Source organism: Camellia sinensis, chromosome 15 (genome assembly GCF_055761805.1).
Source record: "Camellia sinensis isolate YWXY chromosome 15, ASM5576180v1, whole genome shotgun sequence".
NCBI lineage: Eukaryota > Viridiplantae > Streptophyta > Magnoliopsida > Ericales > Theaceae > Camellia > Camellia sinensis.
Window position 1 is genome coordinate 131,294,934 of NC_138975.1, and position 18,795 is coordinate 131,313,728.

Consider the following 18,795-nt stretch of genomic DNA (forward strand, 5'->3'; position numbering starts at 1 on the left):
AATTTTTTTTAATAAACGAAAAGTTTGATGCGTTAAAAAAAATAAAATAAAAATAATTGATGTTCAAGTCTCATGCTCATCCTTTATCTATTTTTTTTTAATAGAGAAATAGACACTTCGTATAAGAAGAGATAAACTATAGAATACCACTAAAAGTACTCATTTTAAAATGTAGATATATGGAAATCACTTTGGTAGTCCTTAGACTTTGTCGCTTGTATCATTTTGGTATGTACGTTTTCAATTGATTCAATTTTGATCATTAATTAGATTTTATGTCAAATTTAGTCTAATTAATATCACTTTCAAGGTTTTTAACGAAAAATGATTACTGAGTTAGCTGAAGTTAAATCATTAAATTAATCAAGTTTATAATTTTACTTTTAAAAATATAACACATATTGCTCAGTGTGCATTTATCATAAAAGGGGACACAACTTATCTTCAGTCTATTTGTTTGAACTCATAAAACCTATCACAAGTCTCGTCTCAATATTCGAACCATTCATTTTTTAATTCACAACACTTTGAAACAAATTAACAAGACTACTACTTGAGTTTGATCATACAAATGTTGGCCTTTCAGTTTTGATCATCTGGCTCCCATGTTTTAACTTGATCTTTTATTATTATTATTTGATCAGAACAATATTTGTATGATCCACACACGTGCACATGGCTGATTTCATCGTATTTTAGGCCTCGTTTGGGAATAGGTTAATTTAGTAACTTTTTGGTTATTTGGCTAAAAAGGTAGGTAAAAAAAACTTGTATGTTTGGGATGACTTTTTGGCTAATTACGAAAAGATGTGCAAAAAGTAGAGAGAAAAGAGAATCTTTGACTTTTTGGTATGGATTGTTGGCTTTTTGGCTAATTTAGTAACTTTTTGGCTAATTGACTAAAATAGCCTTTTGCCAAACGAAGCCTTAGAGACGATTTATAGCAACTCAATGAACAATATTAGTGGAAACAAATAACAATGATGTGATATTTGTAACTTGAATCAATTTGATTCTTTGATGCCACTACATCACAACCATTTTCATTTAAATGACATTATGATTTCTAAGATCTACAGTGGCATTTAGTTTTGAGCCACACACTTTTGTTAAAAAAATTGGGATAACCTTCAACTAATCATATAAAATAAATATCTAATTGAAATTATATATTTTCATATTCATTACAAAACAAACATGGACAAGAGAATTATTTATCTTACTAATTCAATTGAATAATTATTAATTTACTCACTACTAATCTTATTAATCAAACAGTTCCTAAGAGATAATACGAAAAAAAGAAAAAAAAAAAAAAAAACACCATAAAGTACAAGCATTATTTGCTGGCAATCTTCAAAATGCACCATCAACAAAAAAAAATCTAAGAGAGGATTGGGTATTATCAATCTCTTTCCATTATAGACTCATTGGTAGTGGTCTTTTCCACATAAAATGCTTTGAATTCAAATACTCACTCTCTCAAGATATGCCAGGTTTTAATGAGTCTTCATGTATGTTCTCTGCAAATACAGATAAGATGAAGGAATAAAATTTATTGCTTTTTCTCATTTGTTCTTGGAAATCCTATAAGAAACAAATTAATGTATTTTGATATTTTTTTTAAACCATTAGCCTATAAAAAAACAATAATCAAACACATAATCGGACAAAAAAAATAAATAGGTGGATAAATTTTTTGAGAAACAATCCCAACAAACCTTGTCCATATACGTTCTTCTTGTGTTCATTTTTTTTGTATTCCTAGCATTGTAATTTTTTAAAAGAAAAATAGCTCCACTACATTTTACTTTCTAGTTTTTTCAATAATCGGTAGGAGGAGGATAACTGTATAAGCGAAAGGCAAGTTGAACTATGCAACGATAAGACTCGAACTATGACATCATGCACCTAATAAGGAAGGTCTTGACCCTTGGTCTCCTACATTTTGAAAGTTCGTAAAACTTGGGCTTCTTTTGGATGGATGGATTTCAAATGAAGAGATTTGAGGTATAATTTTATAAAATTATAAGAAAATTAGCTTTCCAAGGTAGATAGATAATTCTAAAGTGGAGAATTGAATAGAGATATGAGATGTATTTTATTAACATTCTTATATAAATTTAATCTTTTATAGAATGATTTCTAATAACTTGGTAAAAATATCAATATAAAGTTTTCAAATCCAATCCTTTTTTTGTTTTTTATTTATTTATTTTTTATTTTTTTTGAGGAAATTCAAATCCATTGTTGAAATCCATATCTAAAGCATTAACATTGAAATGAACTCCTCAGATTATTAATGCTAAATCCATTCAAACCCCCAAATTCAAATGCAGCCTTAATTTCCTCTAATATCCAAGTCTAGAACAACAGCACCAAATGGATTCCAATAACAAGCATATATAGGCAGAACCGCATATAAAGTTATACAAATCAAAAGCCCAACCTAGGAAGTTAATTTGAAAAGAAGAATAGTTAGACATTAGTTATTAACAATAGAGTACAAAAAAGAAAAAAAAAGTAACAAAATATGAAGAAGGAAGAGAGGGTGAAGAACAAGTAATTAACTATCATGTGCATGTCATAAGCCCAAAGCCCCCCAATTCTAATCATGATAACAAAGAAGCATAACAATACATCTTCTGATTATGTAAAGTCTAACCCTTTGCTCTTTGAGGCTCTCTCCTAGGGCTTTACATGGAAATCTTCTCTTAGAGCTTTCAATAGAAGTACTTGTCATCTTCATCTCCCCTTCTATGTGCCTTTGTGCTCCTTTTTCTCTCCCTTGAATGAAATTTTCTTGGATTATTTGCAAGGAAAAGAGTGGAACATTTTTTTTTGCGCCTTGGAAGAGTACTTCTAAATGTAGCAAGGATTTTAATGGAATGAATGGGCATTCTTATAGGAGAAAAAATAGGGTGCGTGATCAAGTGAAGAGACAGATGTGGGGGCATCATGGGGGTACACAATTTTTCTTACCTCACTTTGGGCTCATCATTTTCTGTCACACTGGTTTCATTATTGCATACTCTGGTGCATTTGATTGAGGGATTAGAGGGGATTATTTACTATTCGGATTGTAATTCGGAAGAAGGTTTTTATCCGGCGTTTATTTATTTTTAGTTTATCGGACATGGAGTCCAGTTGGACTCCTTATCCCCCATATATGGGATTATACTATCCGGGGGATGTGGGACAATTTTCATGGGATTAGATGATGAAATGACTATTTTGACCCTCTACTATTTAATTATGTATTATATTTAGTAAAATTTAATAAGATTTAAATGTCTCAATTTAAAAATAAAATAATTTTATTTAAATTTTTATTGATGTTTTATTTATTTAATTTTTTAAAATATTTTTTATAGATATTTATTGATATTTTATTTTAAAATTTTGTTTATATTTTATTTAATTTCATTATTTAAATTTTAATAGATGTTTTATTTAATTTCATTATTTAATTATTATTATTTTTTAAAATAAATTTATTTAAAATTTTAATTAAAAAATAAAATATATTTTTATTGATATTTATTTATTTAATTTTTGAAAAATAAATTTATTTAATTGTGTAAAAAATAAAATAAAATAAATTTTTATTTAATCTAGCTAAAAATAATTAAAATATTAAAGATATGTTTAATATTGCTATTACTTAGTAAACAATTGAAAAATGGTAAAATAGTCTTTTACTCATTTATCCTATCTAGTCTGTCCAACCAAACATTGGATTCACTAAAAATAGTCATTTCCAGACATTTAATCCCATGAGAAAACAAACACGGAATACACATCCAATCTAACCAAATAGTCCGAGGGATTTACAGTCCTAAGATTCAAGTCCGAGGGATTCTAATTCACCCTTATCCAGTCCGTCTAATCGAACACACGTTTGGTTGCCGGATAAGGGAAGACTGCATTAGTTATTTGTGGAACTCATTTATCCCATATTTCGTTTCATAATCTGACGATGGGATAGCATTTCCGAATGTGACACTAATCTCATAAATGAGGGATACTCAATCCTAAGAAGGTGAGATAGCAATAACTCTAGAGATATAGGACCAATCACATAAAATAATATCCAAAATCTCGAGTTCAAGTCACTGCCCTAAAGACCCACTAGGGCTTTGTTCGATCATTACCTTGTAATTAGTTGAATTGCGCGCAAGATAGTCTGGACACCCAGTTATCAAAAATAAAATAAAAAAAAAGGATAAAAAAAGTCTTTTTGTTGGCAACCCCACCATCTAATATATATGTGAAGATATGTCACCATTATTTTCTATAGTTAGTTTTGTAATTGATTGTGTTCTTCGATTTATTAACCGAGATAACATAAATATTAATGGAAAAAATTAATACTTGGTGATTGCCTTGAAGAAAAAGCCGTGATCTAAAGTGATAAGCGTTATCCGCTCTTAATACTAACTTGTGAGCGGAACTTTTTGCACTAAGTACAACTTTATTTATGTGACATTTATTATATCATGAAAGTGGTTTGGGTTTTAATTTCTAAAGTTTTATTATTGAATGACACATCAATTAATAAAAAAATCATAAATTTATTCCCTTCCATTAGGTTTGGAGAAAATACAAATCCCACGTATAATTATACCAACCCCAGTTTTAATAAGGTTAAAGAAACCGAAACTAATACAGATAGTGTAAAGACACAAAGATAAACAAGACAAAATATATATATTTCAATGTAAAAAATAGGACAACATTATATTTTCATAAATATGACTAACAATTTATCAATGAAAAGAGCGTTTAGTGTTGGTAAATAAAAAACTTACGAAATTCAAATGTAATTACACTAAATTTATAAAATTTATTATATATTTTTTAAAATTTTAAGAGAGTTGAATGAACTTAGTGACGCAATAAAACAGTGCACATGAATTGATGCTTATTTTTCCACTACAAATGGAAAAACAGTATAAAAGAGAAGAGGAATGATGCTTGGCCTATGCTAACAAAAGTCATGTCCTAAATGTGCTGATCAAATCAATACACGTGGTGTGAATCTGCAGTGGGGACTCACTGATTGATTCCAAATATGGATAATCAGGGGGGCCATGCTGAGTTTGCAATTTCAATGTATGATTATAAAAAAAGAAGAAAAAAAATTCCCATCTGCATGTACAAATAAAGGTCAAAGAGTGCACCTGATAGCCACCTGATATTCATGGCCACTGTCTGTGAGATGGAAGACAACCTAGTCCAATTGCTTGCTTGTCAAGACCACATTCTCTTTTTATTTGTTGAATTCATCACCTCTAGTTGTGCATAGGTCCTCTAGTTGTTGCCCTATCAAATCAAGCATAAATTTGAAAGCAAGCAAGAAATAGTTAGTTGTGACAAAATCCTTGACATTTACATTTTTTTTTTTTGGATTAATGTTTTCAAAATTTTGAATTGGTTCACATTTAATTCACCTTTTTTCGTTACATACAATATAATTTAAATGGACATGACTAACGGGTAAATTAGTAGAAGGGTCTTTCTAGCAAGTGCTCCTAAGGCACAAAGTAAAAGACAAAAAATTTGAAGAACACAAGACACTTTTCACTAAATTCAATGCACTTTACTGAAATCAACACACGTTTTAATAGTTTTACATAATTTGAAAACATTTTTTACATACTTCCTAACATTAAACAATGCACAAGGGGCACTTGTTAGCATTTGCCTTAGTAAAATTAATCATAAATTCATTTTCCTCATATAAATAAATAAAACATAAAACCAGCCAACATCATTTCTTTCACCAATATAGATTTATGAGGTTGATATTGATCTTTTTTTTCAATATTAGGAAAGATTTTAGGATTGATTTTATCACTTTATCCTTTAGGTTGATCCTTGAAGATATATACTTGACTATCGAAAGTGGACATCATGTAAGTTCATCAAGAGTTATTGGACCAAATTAAAAAGTTGGAGGGTTTGTTTGAAAGAAAATTTAATTTAGGAGCTTAATTAAAAAGGGTTCGAAGTTCAAAGGCTTACGATATAATTTACTTGTAAAAAAAAACTAGAACCACTATTATTCTCTCATTCATAATGCAAGGACTCTAGTTATTGCATTCTCCTTGCCTAATATTATTGGTTTTTAGTATTATAATGAAAATAATTTGTAATTCCCATTATATGTTCATTAGGACAAGGATAGTTCCATAAACTAAATGTTTCCTAATGACACCAATGATACAATTAAGTTGCTCACATCAAATTCTTTTCTACCAAAACAAATTCGACAATTTTGGAAAAAAAATGTATATATGACTGTGGTCCGAATACATCAGTTAACATCCTCAATCATAAAAGCAAGATTAGAATCTCTTTCCAAGTACACTTTCAAAATCTCAACAGAAACAACAGTACAGGAAGTCAGTGGTCACACTAGCTTATCTTCATGTGTAATGCAGAACCTAATACCTACAGTCTGAACAATCCTCATTCTAGAGGCATTTTTCCTTCCAAAGTTTGTAGGATGACCAAACAATACTATAAAAATACATTTTGATATTAATTCTACATATTTTGATTCTATGGATAGTGTCCTTAAAATCTCCCCCTCGTGATAAACTTTTGTGTTCTTTTTATTACTTGTAATGTGAAAGTAACATTCAAAATATTTGGTTTGACTCTCAGATTTATGCATTTACATTTGGATATGACAAAAAAATTCTGTTGCATGTCAAAAATGGAAAAGATAATTCCAATAGCAAGCCATAAAAGATGAGATCACGTAAGAATTCCATGTTTTGGTACAACATGAACAAACTGACTACAACTTAAAAATTGTTCTTAAGGATAAAATATTAATGACAGAAAGCATAATAAAGTTATACCATTGTTCATTGTCAAATTGAAAGACATGAAAGCAGTGTGGTCTTCAACTCATTGATATCCTTGAGCAATTTCTCATTCTCAATCTTCCCGTTCTCTAACTCATAATGCAAACCTGCATTCAACAACAATTTGCATAAGATTACATCTAATATCTTGGTACACATGAATGATGGTTTTAGTACCCCTTATCAAAACAAGTGCTTTGAACAAGATAACAAATTTTCATTCAAGTTCTAAATTTTTAGGATTAGGTAACATAACAACAGTTACAAGACTTTTGGGTACAAAAGAGGAATACCAATCGTGGCACAAGAAAGCCCATTAGACCATCCAAGATCTATTAAGAGAAAATCAACATTACCATAATTGGAACCATGAAGATCTTCAAGAATCTCCTCCACAAATGCCGACATTGAGTTCTGCAAAGCATTGTTTTTCTTATTCAAAAGATGAAATTCATTTTCAAGAAGCTGTTTTTCTGATAATAAATCTCCCAGCACGTCATTTTGTCCCTTTTCAATATTCCTCTGGAAATCTAGGCATGATGTAGTGAACCCTTCCCTGTGCCAAAACAATTCAGTCAGTTATACGAGGAAATCAGATAAAGTAAATTCTAAAACTATAGTGCTGGTATCAGTTTTATGGGAACTATCACACCTTTGAGAGATTTTTATTTGGAAAAAGGATTGCAAAATTCCAGGTAATGGAATAGTATTAGACGTTCCAATAGCTGTTAAATAATTTCACAAAACCTCATCAAATGTCAAATAGAGAGAAATACCCATAAAACTTGACATGAAAGAATTACTAATTTGCTCAACATGTGGATGGGTTTCAGAAATATATACACCAGCTTATCTGTGGCAAGCACATTACGCCCATGTTTCTCTCCTAATCTACAGCATTATAAAAAATTGCTAGCAGTAGGGGGAATGTTCCAAACGACAATTATAGCTCTACAGACAGTAATAGTACAGTGAATCAAAGAATTAGCTTTTTTACACTTCTTAACACAAGACTTCACAAAACCAAACCAAGCATGCTGGTAGCATCCAAAATTATTAAAGGCAACAAATCTTATTTGTGAAAGAACATAAAGAATATGCAGACAACATTTGTTATCTAGAACAATGAGTGTACTAATTATGCGTGGAACACTATGAAAGTGAAAGTGCCAACCTCTTTTGCAATAGAACAATTTAATCCTGCATTGAAATGTAAATCGATTAAATCGGACAACGTAAGAACAGACCAGAAATCTCAACAAGAGAGTTGAAAAACAGGGGAATATACAAACTACTCTTTTATGTTATCCAAATATAACTGTTTGAACTTGATTATGGATAATCCAAGTTTACTAACATGATTTGTGAGACAACTTCATCACAAATGCTGGAGAAACTGCATCTCTAGATCTATAAGCTTTAGTTGATCACTGCCTGATAGTAGATAAGATATGGAGTACTAAATTAGGGAGTTTGTACAGTAATGGCTGATTATGATGACCAGTAAACCATTTAGCTCATGAAAGACACTTGTAAGTTGAGAAAGAGGTTTAGAAACTTTTAAGCAAAGGATTCATAAACAGCCATTGTACATATAAATTCCTCACTCTAAACACCTCTCTCTCTCTCTCTCTCTCTCTCTCTCCATATATCTGTTTCAATTGTGCAAACTGTGCAAACAATGTTGAGACTGGCCAAACTGCGCAAAGTAAGAGATTCAGATAACCTGTAGTATTATATTTATTTTTTTATGCACATTCACATAGATTTTGACCAGTACCGCATGTTGTTAATTCTTTGAAGGATCTCATCATGCTTCATCCTTAGACAACATAACTCCTCCTCCAAGAGTTTTACTGAGGTTCTTGAATCGGCTATGAACAAACAAGACAAGAGAGAATTAGGGGATGAAGAAAATGATAATGCTGCACTATGAGAGGGAAACTCATAAGTTTTCCATAATTCACAAGGAAATTCACTGTGCTCCCTTAAAATTTCAATTCATATAAAATTTTGTCTCATTTTTCATCTCTTTTACACTAAATATAAAATTTAGCATTGATTATCAATGTGTCTATACACTATCTATCAGCTCCGATTGCTTTAGCCTTAATAAAAAGGATGTCGATATAATTTTTCCAAACGTGTGGGGCTTATTATATTTTGGGTAAATTACACTCACCTCCCCAAAGGTTTGAATGAAATACGGTTAGCCCTACACTTTTGACATAATTATACTAACTTTCCTTTTAGTATGATTAAAACGACTAATGCAAATGGTAGATAGATGCTAAAATAAACAAAAATAAATATATATATTTTAGTTCAAAATAGATGATAATATTATTTTTTCTTTCATACAACTAACAAATTATTATGAAAAATGACCTAATTGTTATATGAACTAAAATCTCAAGGGACGCTAATGTAATTATGCCAAAAGTATGAAATTAACTATATTTTCTCTAAACATAGGGGAGGTGAGTCTAATTTACCCTTATATATTTTAAGTGCGTTTTACCCTAAAATCTATTATAATTTTTTTTTTTTTTTTTGGGGACAGAATTTTACAATCCTTAATCGGATTCTACCATCCTACTACTAAAAATAATTATACATGAATTTCATTTTCATTTTCATTTTCATTTTCCTTTGCTTTTTCTCTCCTACCAAACAGGAGCCTAAATCATCAAATCAACCTAATTGTTCAAACCCTTGATCTTCCAAATAGGCTCCGTCAAATATATTACAATTTTTGAACTCTATAGCATATGGTATAAAAGAAGAACATTTAAACACTTGGTTTACCAGTCACTGCAATCAATCCACTGATCTCAAAGTCCAACATATAGGCCATCTTCATCAGCTCCGATTCTCTCACTGCCAAAGCGCTCTCGACTTCGGAACACTTCACGATTTCCGACTCTATCTCTCTGGTGATCTGAATTCCCGCGTCGATTTCTTCATTCACCTGAAAAGAAATGGAATTCAAGCAAAATTTTAGTAGAAACCCTAGATTTTTTATCTGAGATTCCCAAAATGTAGGTATTGTGATAGGGATATGGTGAACCTGATCAAGCATATCCTTGAGAGAAGAGATCTGACAGAGAATCGCTCCCGAATCCTCCATTCTCTCTCTCTCTCTCTCTCTCTCTGCCTTCTCTCTCACTGCACTCAACTCTCTCTCTCTCTCTCTTCAAATTTGCCGCGCTCTTTCAAACTTTCACCTCCAACGGTTAAAACACCCAAAAAATTTGTAAGGCCTCATTTTCTATGTCCTCATTTTCTATTTATATTTACAAAAATTTTAAAAATTATCATAAAAATTTATTTGATAATTTTTTTAGTTTATAAATAATTATCTCAATTTATAAATTTGAGAAAAAAAATATAAACTCAAAAAATAAGTATACGTTGGTTTTTAAACAAAAATTTAATTAACAAATTTTTTTTTCAATTAATGTTTTTAATTAATTTTTTTTTCAATTATAATGTGTATGATCCCATTGTCATAAATAATAAAAAATAAATATAAATATTTTAGACCTGAATAAACATATTTTTTTGTTTATGTTTTTAAAATTTTTAAAATGTTTTATTCAAATCAAACGCGTTTGTAATTTATGTTTTTCTAAAAATAAACAAAAATTAATTTATAAACTTTTTGTAAACATAAACCAAAAACGTAACGCTGTGTTTAGAATTATGATTTGAGTATAAAATTGTATTTTGAGTTTATAAGTTTTAAAATTATGATTTGAAAAGAGAAAATTTGTTTGATTATCTTAGTTTTAAAAAGAGTTTTGAATTATGATTTGAATTGATTGTTGAATTTTTGAAATGAGTGTTGAGTTTGTAAAAAGTTATTTTATTGTAAGTTTTGAAAAGAATTTTCAAAACTTAATTTAAAAACTTATAACTTATAACCAAACACATAATTTAAAACTCTATTGAAAATTCTAAAAAGCTCATAACCAAACTCTTTTTAAAATTCAATTTAAAAAAATAATTATTAACAAAAAATATTAGGATAAATTACAAACACACCCCTTAAGATTTACTTAAATTACAAATTACCCCTGCAGTTATAGAAATTACATTACACCTCCTAAGGTTTCTAATTTCATAACAAATAGGTCCTTTAATTAATAAATCATCAAGTTAATTAACAGTTTTTAATAATGTTAAAATTTTATTTCAATTAATAATTCAGATAATTTTATTATTCTATAAGTGAACAGTTAGAAATTTCACTTTTTCAATTAATTCTATTAAATAAAATTTTTTGACAATGAGATATTTGTAATTTTCCAAACCACAGAGGGCAATTCGTATTTTAAGCAAACCTCAGAAGGTGTATTTGTAATTTACCCAAATATTTTTTTTTGATTTTCCTAAAAATTACTGTGGCAAATTAATTTTTATTTCAAAATTTTTTTGGTTAATTTTAAATAAATGTCTAAATAATTTGTCATTTTGGTCTTAAAAAAATATTTTCTATATTTAAAAAATATCACAAACAAATATAAATTTTTTTTTTCCCAAATAACAAGTCCCACTTGCTAAAAAAAAATGTTCCCGGACTTGGCGTACGGGGAATGATCGGGTAGACTCAAAAATTAAAAAACTGTCTAGGCAGATGTCCGGGGGACGACCGGGTAGACCAAAAAATTTACAAACTTTTTGGTTTACCAAACATGTTTTCAAAATGTGTTTTAAAATCATGATTTGAAAACTATAAGCAAACAGAGGATTGATAACAATTGTGGAATCATGGTTTGAATTACAAACCAAAAACAATTATTTATTTATGTTTTTTAAAGTTCATTTTTAAGGCATGTCAAGCTGTTCATCTTTTTTGTTTAATCAAATTTGAATTAAATGCTATTTGATATCAAGTATTGTAACGGAGGTTTTTAAAGCTTTACATCTGACCACCAATTGACCGGGCAGATGATTGAGCGTATGTCCAGCCGATCGACTAGCCAAGGTAAATTTTTCACAAAATTTTACCTTGAAATGATCATCCAGGAGACATCCAAGAGGATATTCGGTGGTAAAAATCAAACGGATATGAACAGTAATTTAATGAAAGACATCCATTCTCACTTTGATAAAAAGATTTGGTAATGGATTGGAGTAGCAAAAATTAAGTTTTTTTATTAAATTTAAATTTGATAAATTATTTGGTGAACCATTGGAGATAATCTAAGAAGTTAAATTTATAAAAAGTAAATAAAACTATTGTTTTTACATTTATTGTGCAAGCAACTTCTGAAAATTTAGAAACTAATTTAGAAGCATTTTTTAAATTGTGTTTCATTATTATTTTTAAATAGTTTGTCAAGTTTTATCTTCATATTAATTTTAATTTTCTATTCCTAAGAACAAATAAATTAAAAAAAGAAAAACGATATTAGATTAGTTGTAGGGTTGAGATACGCTCTTGTGGTTGTCTATCCTTACTCTTTGTCATTTGATTATTAAATTTGTCATTTGTCTAATAGAATTAAAAATATTTTCTCTGTCAATCCACGTGTTTCTCTACTTCTCTTCATCTTTAGATTTTGTTTGAGAATAAATTATTTTAGTATTTTTTTTTATTATAAAAAGATATATAAAAAAATAAAAAAAAATAATATGACAAATTATAGTGGCTTTTTAAATTTTTAATTAAAACTAAAGATTGCTACACAAAAATTAGACTGGTCCAATAGAATTAAAAAAAGGGTTTGCCTTTCTCTCCGATCTGTAATCGGATTAGAAAGTGTTGTTGGATCCGTGGAGACCCATCATGGGTCCCATTTTGATAATTTGAACTGTTGAATGTGTAGAATTCGTCGAGTATTATATGTTTATAAAAAATCATGTTGATCGAGTATCGATGGCTACATGATCAAATTAGTTTTATATAAAAAAAAAATTGGCGGTAAAAAATAAACGGTTGACAAAAATCTGATTTGATCACATAACTATCGATATCTGATCAACGTAATTTTTCACAGACATATAGTACTCAATGAGTTCTACATATTTCACGATTTGAATTATTAAAACGAGATCTATAATAAATCTCTACAAGCCCAACAACACCCTTCAGTCAGGTCACGGACCGGAGAAAAGCTAAACCATATCTTCCCTTTCAACTCACGTCTTTCTATCCCTCTCCACCACACCTTTAAGCACACAGCAGTCGGACTACTTCTCTTCTTTTGTTCTTCTTGTCACTTTTTCATCTCTTTTTATTTTCTTTTGTGTCTCCGTCACAACCACCACATCTTCTTCCTCTTACTCCGTATGACGTTGCACTAAATCTGAACTTAGTGATATGAACTTTGAGACAATTGCCAAATTAATTATAAGAACATTCGAGTTGCTTAACATATTTTGTGTGAAGAAAAGTGCTAACAGACAAAGTCAATTACTCTATTAGATTAGTCTGACTAATGTCACATTGAGATGTTGGTGAAAGTTATTTGACCAATTCCTTTATTATTTTTATTCTCAACACATCTTTTCTCAACGCATTCTTTCAGGTGCATTCTTTCAGGTGTAAACAGACTCTCTTTTAATAAACAAGTTAAACATGTTTTAATTATGAAGTAAGTAAAGAGCAGTGGCAGACACATAGAGGCACAAACGGGACATGCCTCTCCCAAATTTCATAAAATCTTGTTTAATTCAATACAATTTTAAATATTTACAAGAGATAGTAGCCATTTGAACCCCCTTTAAAATTTATATAATTTTACTTTGATCCTTCCAAAAAGATAGTAGCCAGTGGCAGACACGTGTTTGGTTGACTTTTTAATATATTTTTGAAACAAGTTTCAACAACTAATTTGGTAAAAGAATGAAAAATAAAAAGTCATTATTTTCACTTAATTTTCTCTTGTTTAGGTAGGAAATAATTTTTGAAAATTTTGAAAATAATGTTTTTTTTAAGTTTTTATTTTTGTCAAACTAATTCTAATTTTTTTTTAAAAAAAAAAAATTAGAAAATTAGTTTTGAAAACTCAACCAAACAAGATTTTGAGTATTTATATATATATATATATATATATATATATATATAATAATAGCATTTTGAAATCTAAAATTCTAGCCAATCTAATATATATATATATAAGAAGCATAAATTACGAATATACCCCTTGAGGTTTACTAAAAATACGGATTGCTCCATATAATTTTAGAAATTACAAATACCTCCTTGTTAGAATTTTTATTTAACAAAATTAATTTTAAAAAATAAAATTCCTAACTATTCTCCTATACAACAATAAAATAACTTGAATTGTTTACATTTATAACATTATTATTATTATGTTTTTTATCAGCAAATGTTAGTTGTTAGCTGTTAGATTAGCACCTATGGAAGAAAATTTCCACATCCTTGGCAAAGGAGCTAAGTGCTTGCACTCCCTTAATTCAACCCCCCTAAAGAGAATTGAACCCATGACTTCCTTAAGCCTTAAGGAAGGTACGGTGACCAATTAGGTTAGGCCTAGTTGGTTACATTTATAACATTATTAAAAAAAGGTAATCAGGCCATAGATCCATTTTTTAATATTTTGGGCTATTAGGCCCAAGATCTAATCTCTTTGAACTAAAAGGACACAATTTATCTAAAATAACACTATTTGTTGAAATCAACCTCTCTATCTATTTTTTGAAATTACCTAATTTGTCTATTTGTTGAGATTCACTAAACTTTTTTTTTCTATCTATTGAAATATGTTGAAATGTGACACACGTCTTTCATTCAATACCCTATCTGCTGAATATCACACATTTCTCTACCTCACTATCACGACCTGCTACTGTCGGTTGCTGATCACTGCCGCTAGCTGCAATCTAATGCCTTATACACTCTTACGGATGGACTTTATACCAATTTTCTCTATTAAACACTGTTAATTGACTTAATAATATATTAATAAAATTGGTCATTTGTTATACAACTAAAACCTTAAAAGGGCATGATATAATTTTCAAAACCATAGCGGATAATCTGTATCTTATGCGAACTTCAGGGGGTATGCTTGTAATTTCCCCCCTTAAAATTAAAAAAAAAAAGAAATCTAAAAATCTATATAAAATTTACCCTTACCCTTCCTTAGTATAGTTTATGAGCATATAATTTATTGTCTCCATAGATATCATGTTAAATCATTAACAATCAACTTATTTAAAAACTTAAATTGTTAAATTAAAAAAATTTGTCATTTATATTCTCAACAGTTTAGAAAGGGCTTGAGAGATGCATGTGCATGGAGGACAACAGTGGAAAGGTATGGGCATTTAAATAGACATTTTGGAGGAGCTATCAAGGTTATGTGCTAACCAGGGAGTGGAGCCAATTTGTGAAGGAGAAGAGGTTGAGTGTTGGGGATGTGATTAGCTTTCTTCGCTCAAGAACCAAACTTGAGACTCTACATAGATTTCAAGCTCAAAACCAAGTCAAGTGTTGAAGCAATAGAGCCAACACTTGAAGCTATTGAAAAGTGCCACGCGGTCAAGTTGTTTGGGGTCAATATCTCAGTACATTGACTAGAGGAGAAAGAAATGTATTGAAATAAAGGCCCACTCAAGTTACCAATCTTTTGCAAATGTTTGAATCTATAAGTGCGAATATCTTGTTTGTTTGTATAGTTGCAAACAAATGTGAGAAATTGGTGATTTCAGTGATTGAGTGTTTCGATGATTGTAGTAGTACTCTTGGCCAAAACAAAGCACGTCTAGATCAGTGGCCTTATGGGCTTAAGAGCATTCGAGTAAAGTCCAACATGTATAATTTATAAAGAACAATAACTCTCCAGTACTCGAAAAATTGTTTTGAAATTTTATTAAAAAGGAAAATATTATTCATATAAAATTATCATCAGAATGATGTGGCAATAACATTTTTATAATTAACTATCATTTAAATAGACGCTTTGTTTGAAAATGTTAAATTCTAATGGAACCAGATAATCCAATATACAAATTATGCAATTTTTATGTTTATATATATATATTAGAAAATAGCCGTGTTATATGTTAGTCCTGCTCATTATTATTTAGGATAAATTACAAATTCACCTCCTCAGGTTTGCTTAAAATACGAATTGTTCCCTGTGGTTTGGAAAATTACAAATACCCCCCTGACACAATTTTTTATTTAACAGAATTAATTGAAAAGGTGAAATTTCTAACTATTCACCTATACAATAATAGAATTATCTGAATTATTAATTGAAATAAAATTTTAACATTATTAAATACTGTTAATTAACTTGATGATTTATTAATAAAAGGACCTATTTGTTATGAAATTAGAAACCTTAGGGGACATAATGTAATTTCTAGAACCACAAGGGATAATTTATAATTTAAGTAAATCTTAGGGGGTGTGTTTGTAATTTACCCTATTATTTAATTTCTTTGTTTTTTTTTTTTTAAATAGGCAAAGCCCACATATTGATGTAACTATTTGTTGATAAAATTTGGAAAAGTTTTCCCATGTTTTTATTATTGACACCACTTTTAAGAAAGAGGACTCTACTGAAAAGAAAATAATTTTGCTCCAAATGTGTAAAATGTTATGTTAGTTATAGATTTGTAAGCCCAATTCATGTTGGGCTCAAAGCCCACTACTGAGGTGGGCTAGTTTCCAAACCAAGCCCATGGCCATATGGGGATGCCTTAATGTTTGGGCCCAATGTTGTCCACGAGTTTAATAAACACATGCAAAAAGTTTTTTTATTTTTAATTTTAAATTGAAAATCAAAATGACGTCATTTGTTTTTGTTACTATAGATGATGTCAGCATAGTTGCCACTAAGGCGACATTTGTTTTGACACATCAATAATTTTTTTTTAACGTTTTATACAAACGTCAAATGTTGGGATATATTTCTTGTATTTTCAAGCCAACCCTTCTAAGTTGTTAAAATTTTAAGGCCTCGTTTGAGAACAGGCTAATTTAATAATTTTTTGATTATTTGGCTAAAAAAGTAAGTAAAAAAAATTTGTATGTTTAGGATGACTTTTTGGCTAATTACGAAAATATGTGCAAAAAGTAGAGAGAAAAGAAAATCTTTGACTTTTTAGTATGAGTTGTTGGCTTTTTGGCTAAAAAGATAACTTTTTGACTTTTTAGCTAAAAAGGTAAGTCCCCAAACGGGGCCTAAGAGTCGTATATATCTAGGATATTCTTGTAATTTCCATTGACCATAATATAGTAATGAAAGTAATTAATCAACTTCACTTAAAAAAAAAAAAAAATCAATCTCACGGTTAGAACAATCATATACTAAGTACCAGTAATAAAATTTATGTGTCAAAGCTATTTATGCACTTGGTTTCGTGAGAAAAATAATAAAATTTTAAGAAAAATGATATATAAATTCATTTTATAAACTTAATTCAGTAGCGTGTAAAATAGATAATTAACTAATGATTAACGAAGACATGAGAAAAAAAGCTGTCTTAAATATTTTAATTGATTACCACATCACTGAATTTAAAAAATGGATCTAATTTTTTAGTTAGAGTAGCACTACTCAAATTTTAAATATTGCAGGTTTAGTTATTATTTTTTACTCTTAAACCTCAAGAAATGTGAGATTTTCATAGGGAATCCCATGAGAAAGTGAGGAATCAAATTCTTACTTAGTTTGAGAATATAATTCATGATAAATTAGATATCATAAACCATTTCCTTATTCCTGTCCGTTTCAAAGGTTGGAATCATGAAAGCCAATAATAACATTTCCATTCCTAAAAAATTATTGTCAGCCAAAGTGAAGAAAGGAAAGAAATTATTTTTGCAGAAACTATATGATATAAAATGTACTAATCACTAACCATTGGAGTTGGTCCCATTGTCACAACTTCAACTCTCCTCCTCCCTCTAAACATACTTTTTTATTTGATTTTTTTTTACCACTAAATACAAAAACACATATATTTATTATTGTGAACCCCGCTACTTAATTGTCTAATGATAAAAAAAATTATATAAAATATTTATTAATATATAAGATTACTCAATAATTTAAGATGCTCCTCTGGAATAGAAGAATTAACAAATTCTATTGAGTATTAATGCTATAATTGACCACATTTTAACATTTTTAAAAAATGCATATATAGATGAGCCCATTAGATGTGTTCTTATTCTACAAGATGGACCAAGTACACCAAAATTGAATTCTATTTTATGCTTGATGTAACAATAAAATTATAGACAGCTAGAGATGTGTCATCAAATAGCTATTTTTGAAGTATATCTTATAAGGGTGAGTAGCGGATATACCGATCCGTCTAAACCGACTGAATCGAATCGATCCGCCACATTTTGGACTGATGCATGATGACGAGTGAATGGTTACAGATTGATTTTTTCCAATCTGCCTAGTTTTGAACGGATGGCGAATTTGAGTTTCTTTTGGTCGCAACCGAACCGCTAAACCACAAACACCCCTTTGTTTAGATATTCTGTTTGTGTCTTCAATTGAAAGAGAGTTTAAATATTTTGTTGAATGTGTTCTGTTCAAAAAGAGTTTTCAACTTGAATATATTTTTTGAATTGAAAAAAATAAATGTATTATTTATCTATGTTTTTTAATTTTTAAATCTAACTCTAAAAATAATAAATAAAAAATATGATATATGTTGATTGGTTTTTGTTTTTAAAAATAGATATAGATGTGACAATATAGAGGCATACAATCTCTACTATTGTTCTGTTCATGATTATGGTGGTTTGAATTGTTTTTATATTTTAAGAACCACAAATTGTAATACTTTATGTGGATGAGACATGCTGTGATTCTAATATGTGGATGAGGCATGCAGTGATTGTAATATTCTAAAATTTCAAACTTTATTTTTTTGGATGAGGCATACAGTGATTGCAATATTTTTTTAA

At 29.2% G+C, this 18,795-nt stretch overlaps 1 protein-coding gene across 1 annotated transcript; it reads right to left on the reverse strand.

Annotated features, from left to right (window-relative positions):
* Positions 1-1,169: 1,169 nt before the first annotated feature.
* LOC114309212 (uncharacterized) lies at positions 1,170-10,084 on the reverse strand. Its single transcript, XM_082909093.1, has 7 exons — positions 9,949-10,084; positions 9,687-9,849; positions 8,659-8,752; positions 7,235-7,434; positions 6,873-6,985; positions 5,184-5,325; positions 1,170-1,523 (listed from the first exon to the last, which is right to left on the reverse strand). Exons 1-5 carry the CDS (start codon positions 10,006-10,008, stop codon positions 6,885-6,887), a joined length of 618 nt encoding a protein of 205 aa, XP_082765219.1. The 5' UTR covers positions 10,009-10,084; the 3' UTR covers positions 1,170-1,523; positions 5,184-5,325; positions 6,873-6,884.
* Between the last annotated feature and the right edge of the window lie 8,711 nt (positions 10,085-18,795).

What these genes read in the sequence shown, in the direction of transcription:
- LOC114309212 (XM_082909093.1), bottom strand. Translation starts at nt 10,008, where the DNA reads ATGGAGGATTCGGGAGCGATTCTCTGTCAGATCTCTTCTCTCAAGGAT. An exon ending in TCAAGGATATGCTTGATCAG is followed by an intron (nt 9,850 to 9,948) that starts GTTCACCATATC and finishes ATTTCTTTTCAG; the next exon opens with GTGAATGAAGAAATCGACGC. An exon ending in TCTTCATGGTTCCAATTATG is followed by an intron (nt 6,986 to 7,234) that starts GTAATGTTGATT and finishes TGTTGAATGCAG; the next exon opens with GTTTGCATTATGAGTTAGAG.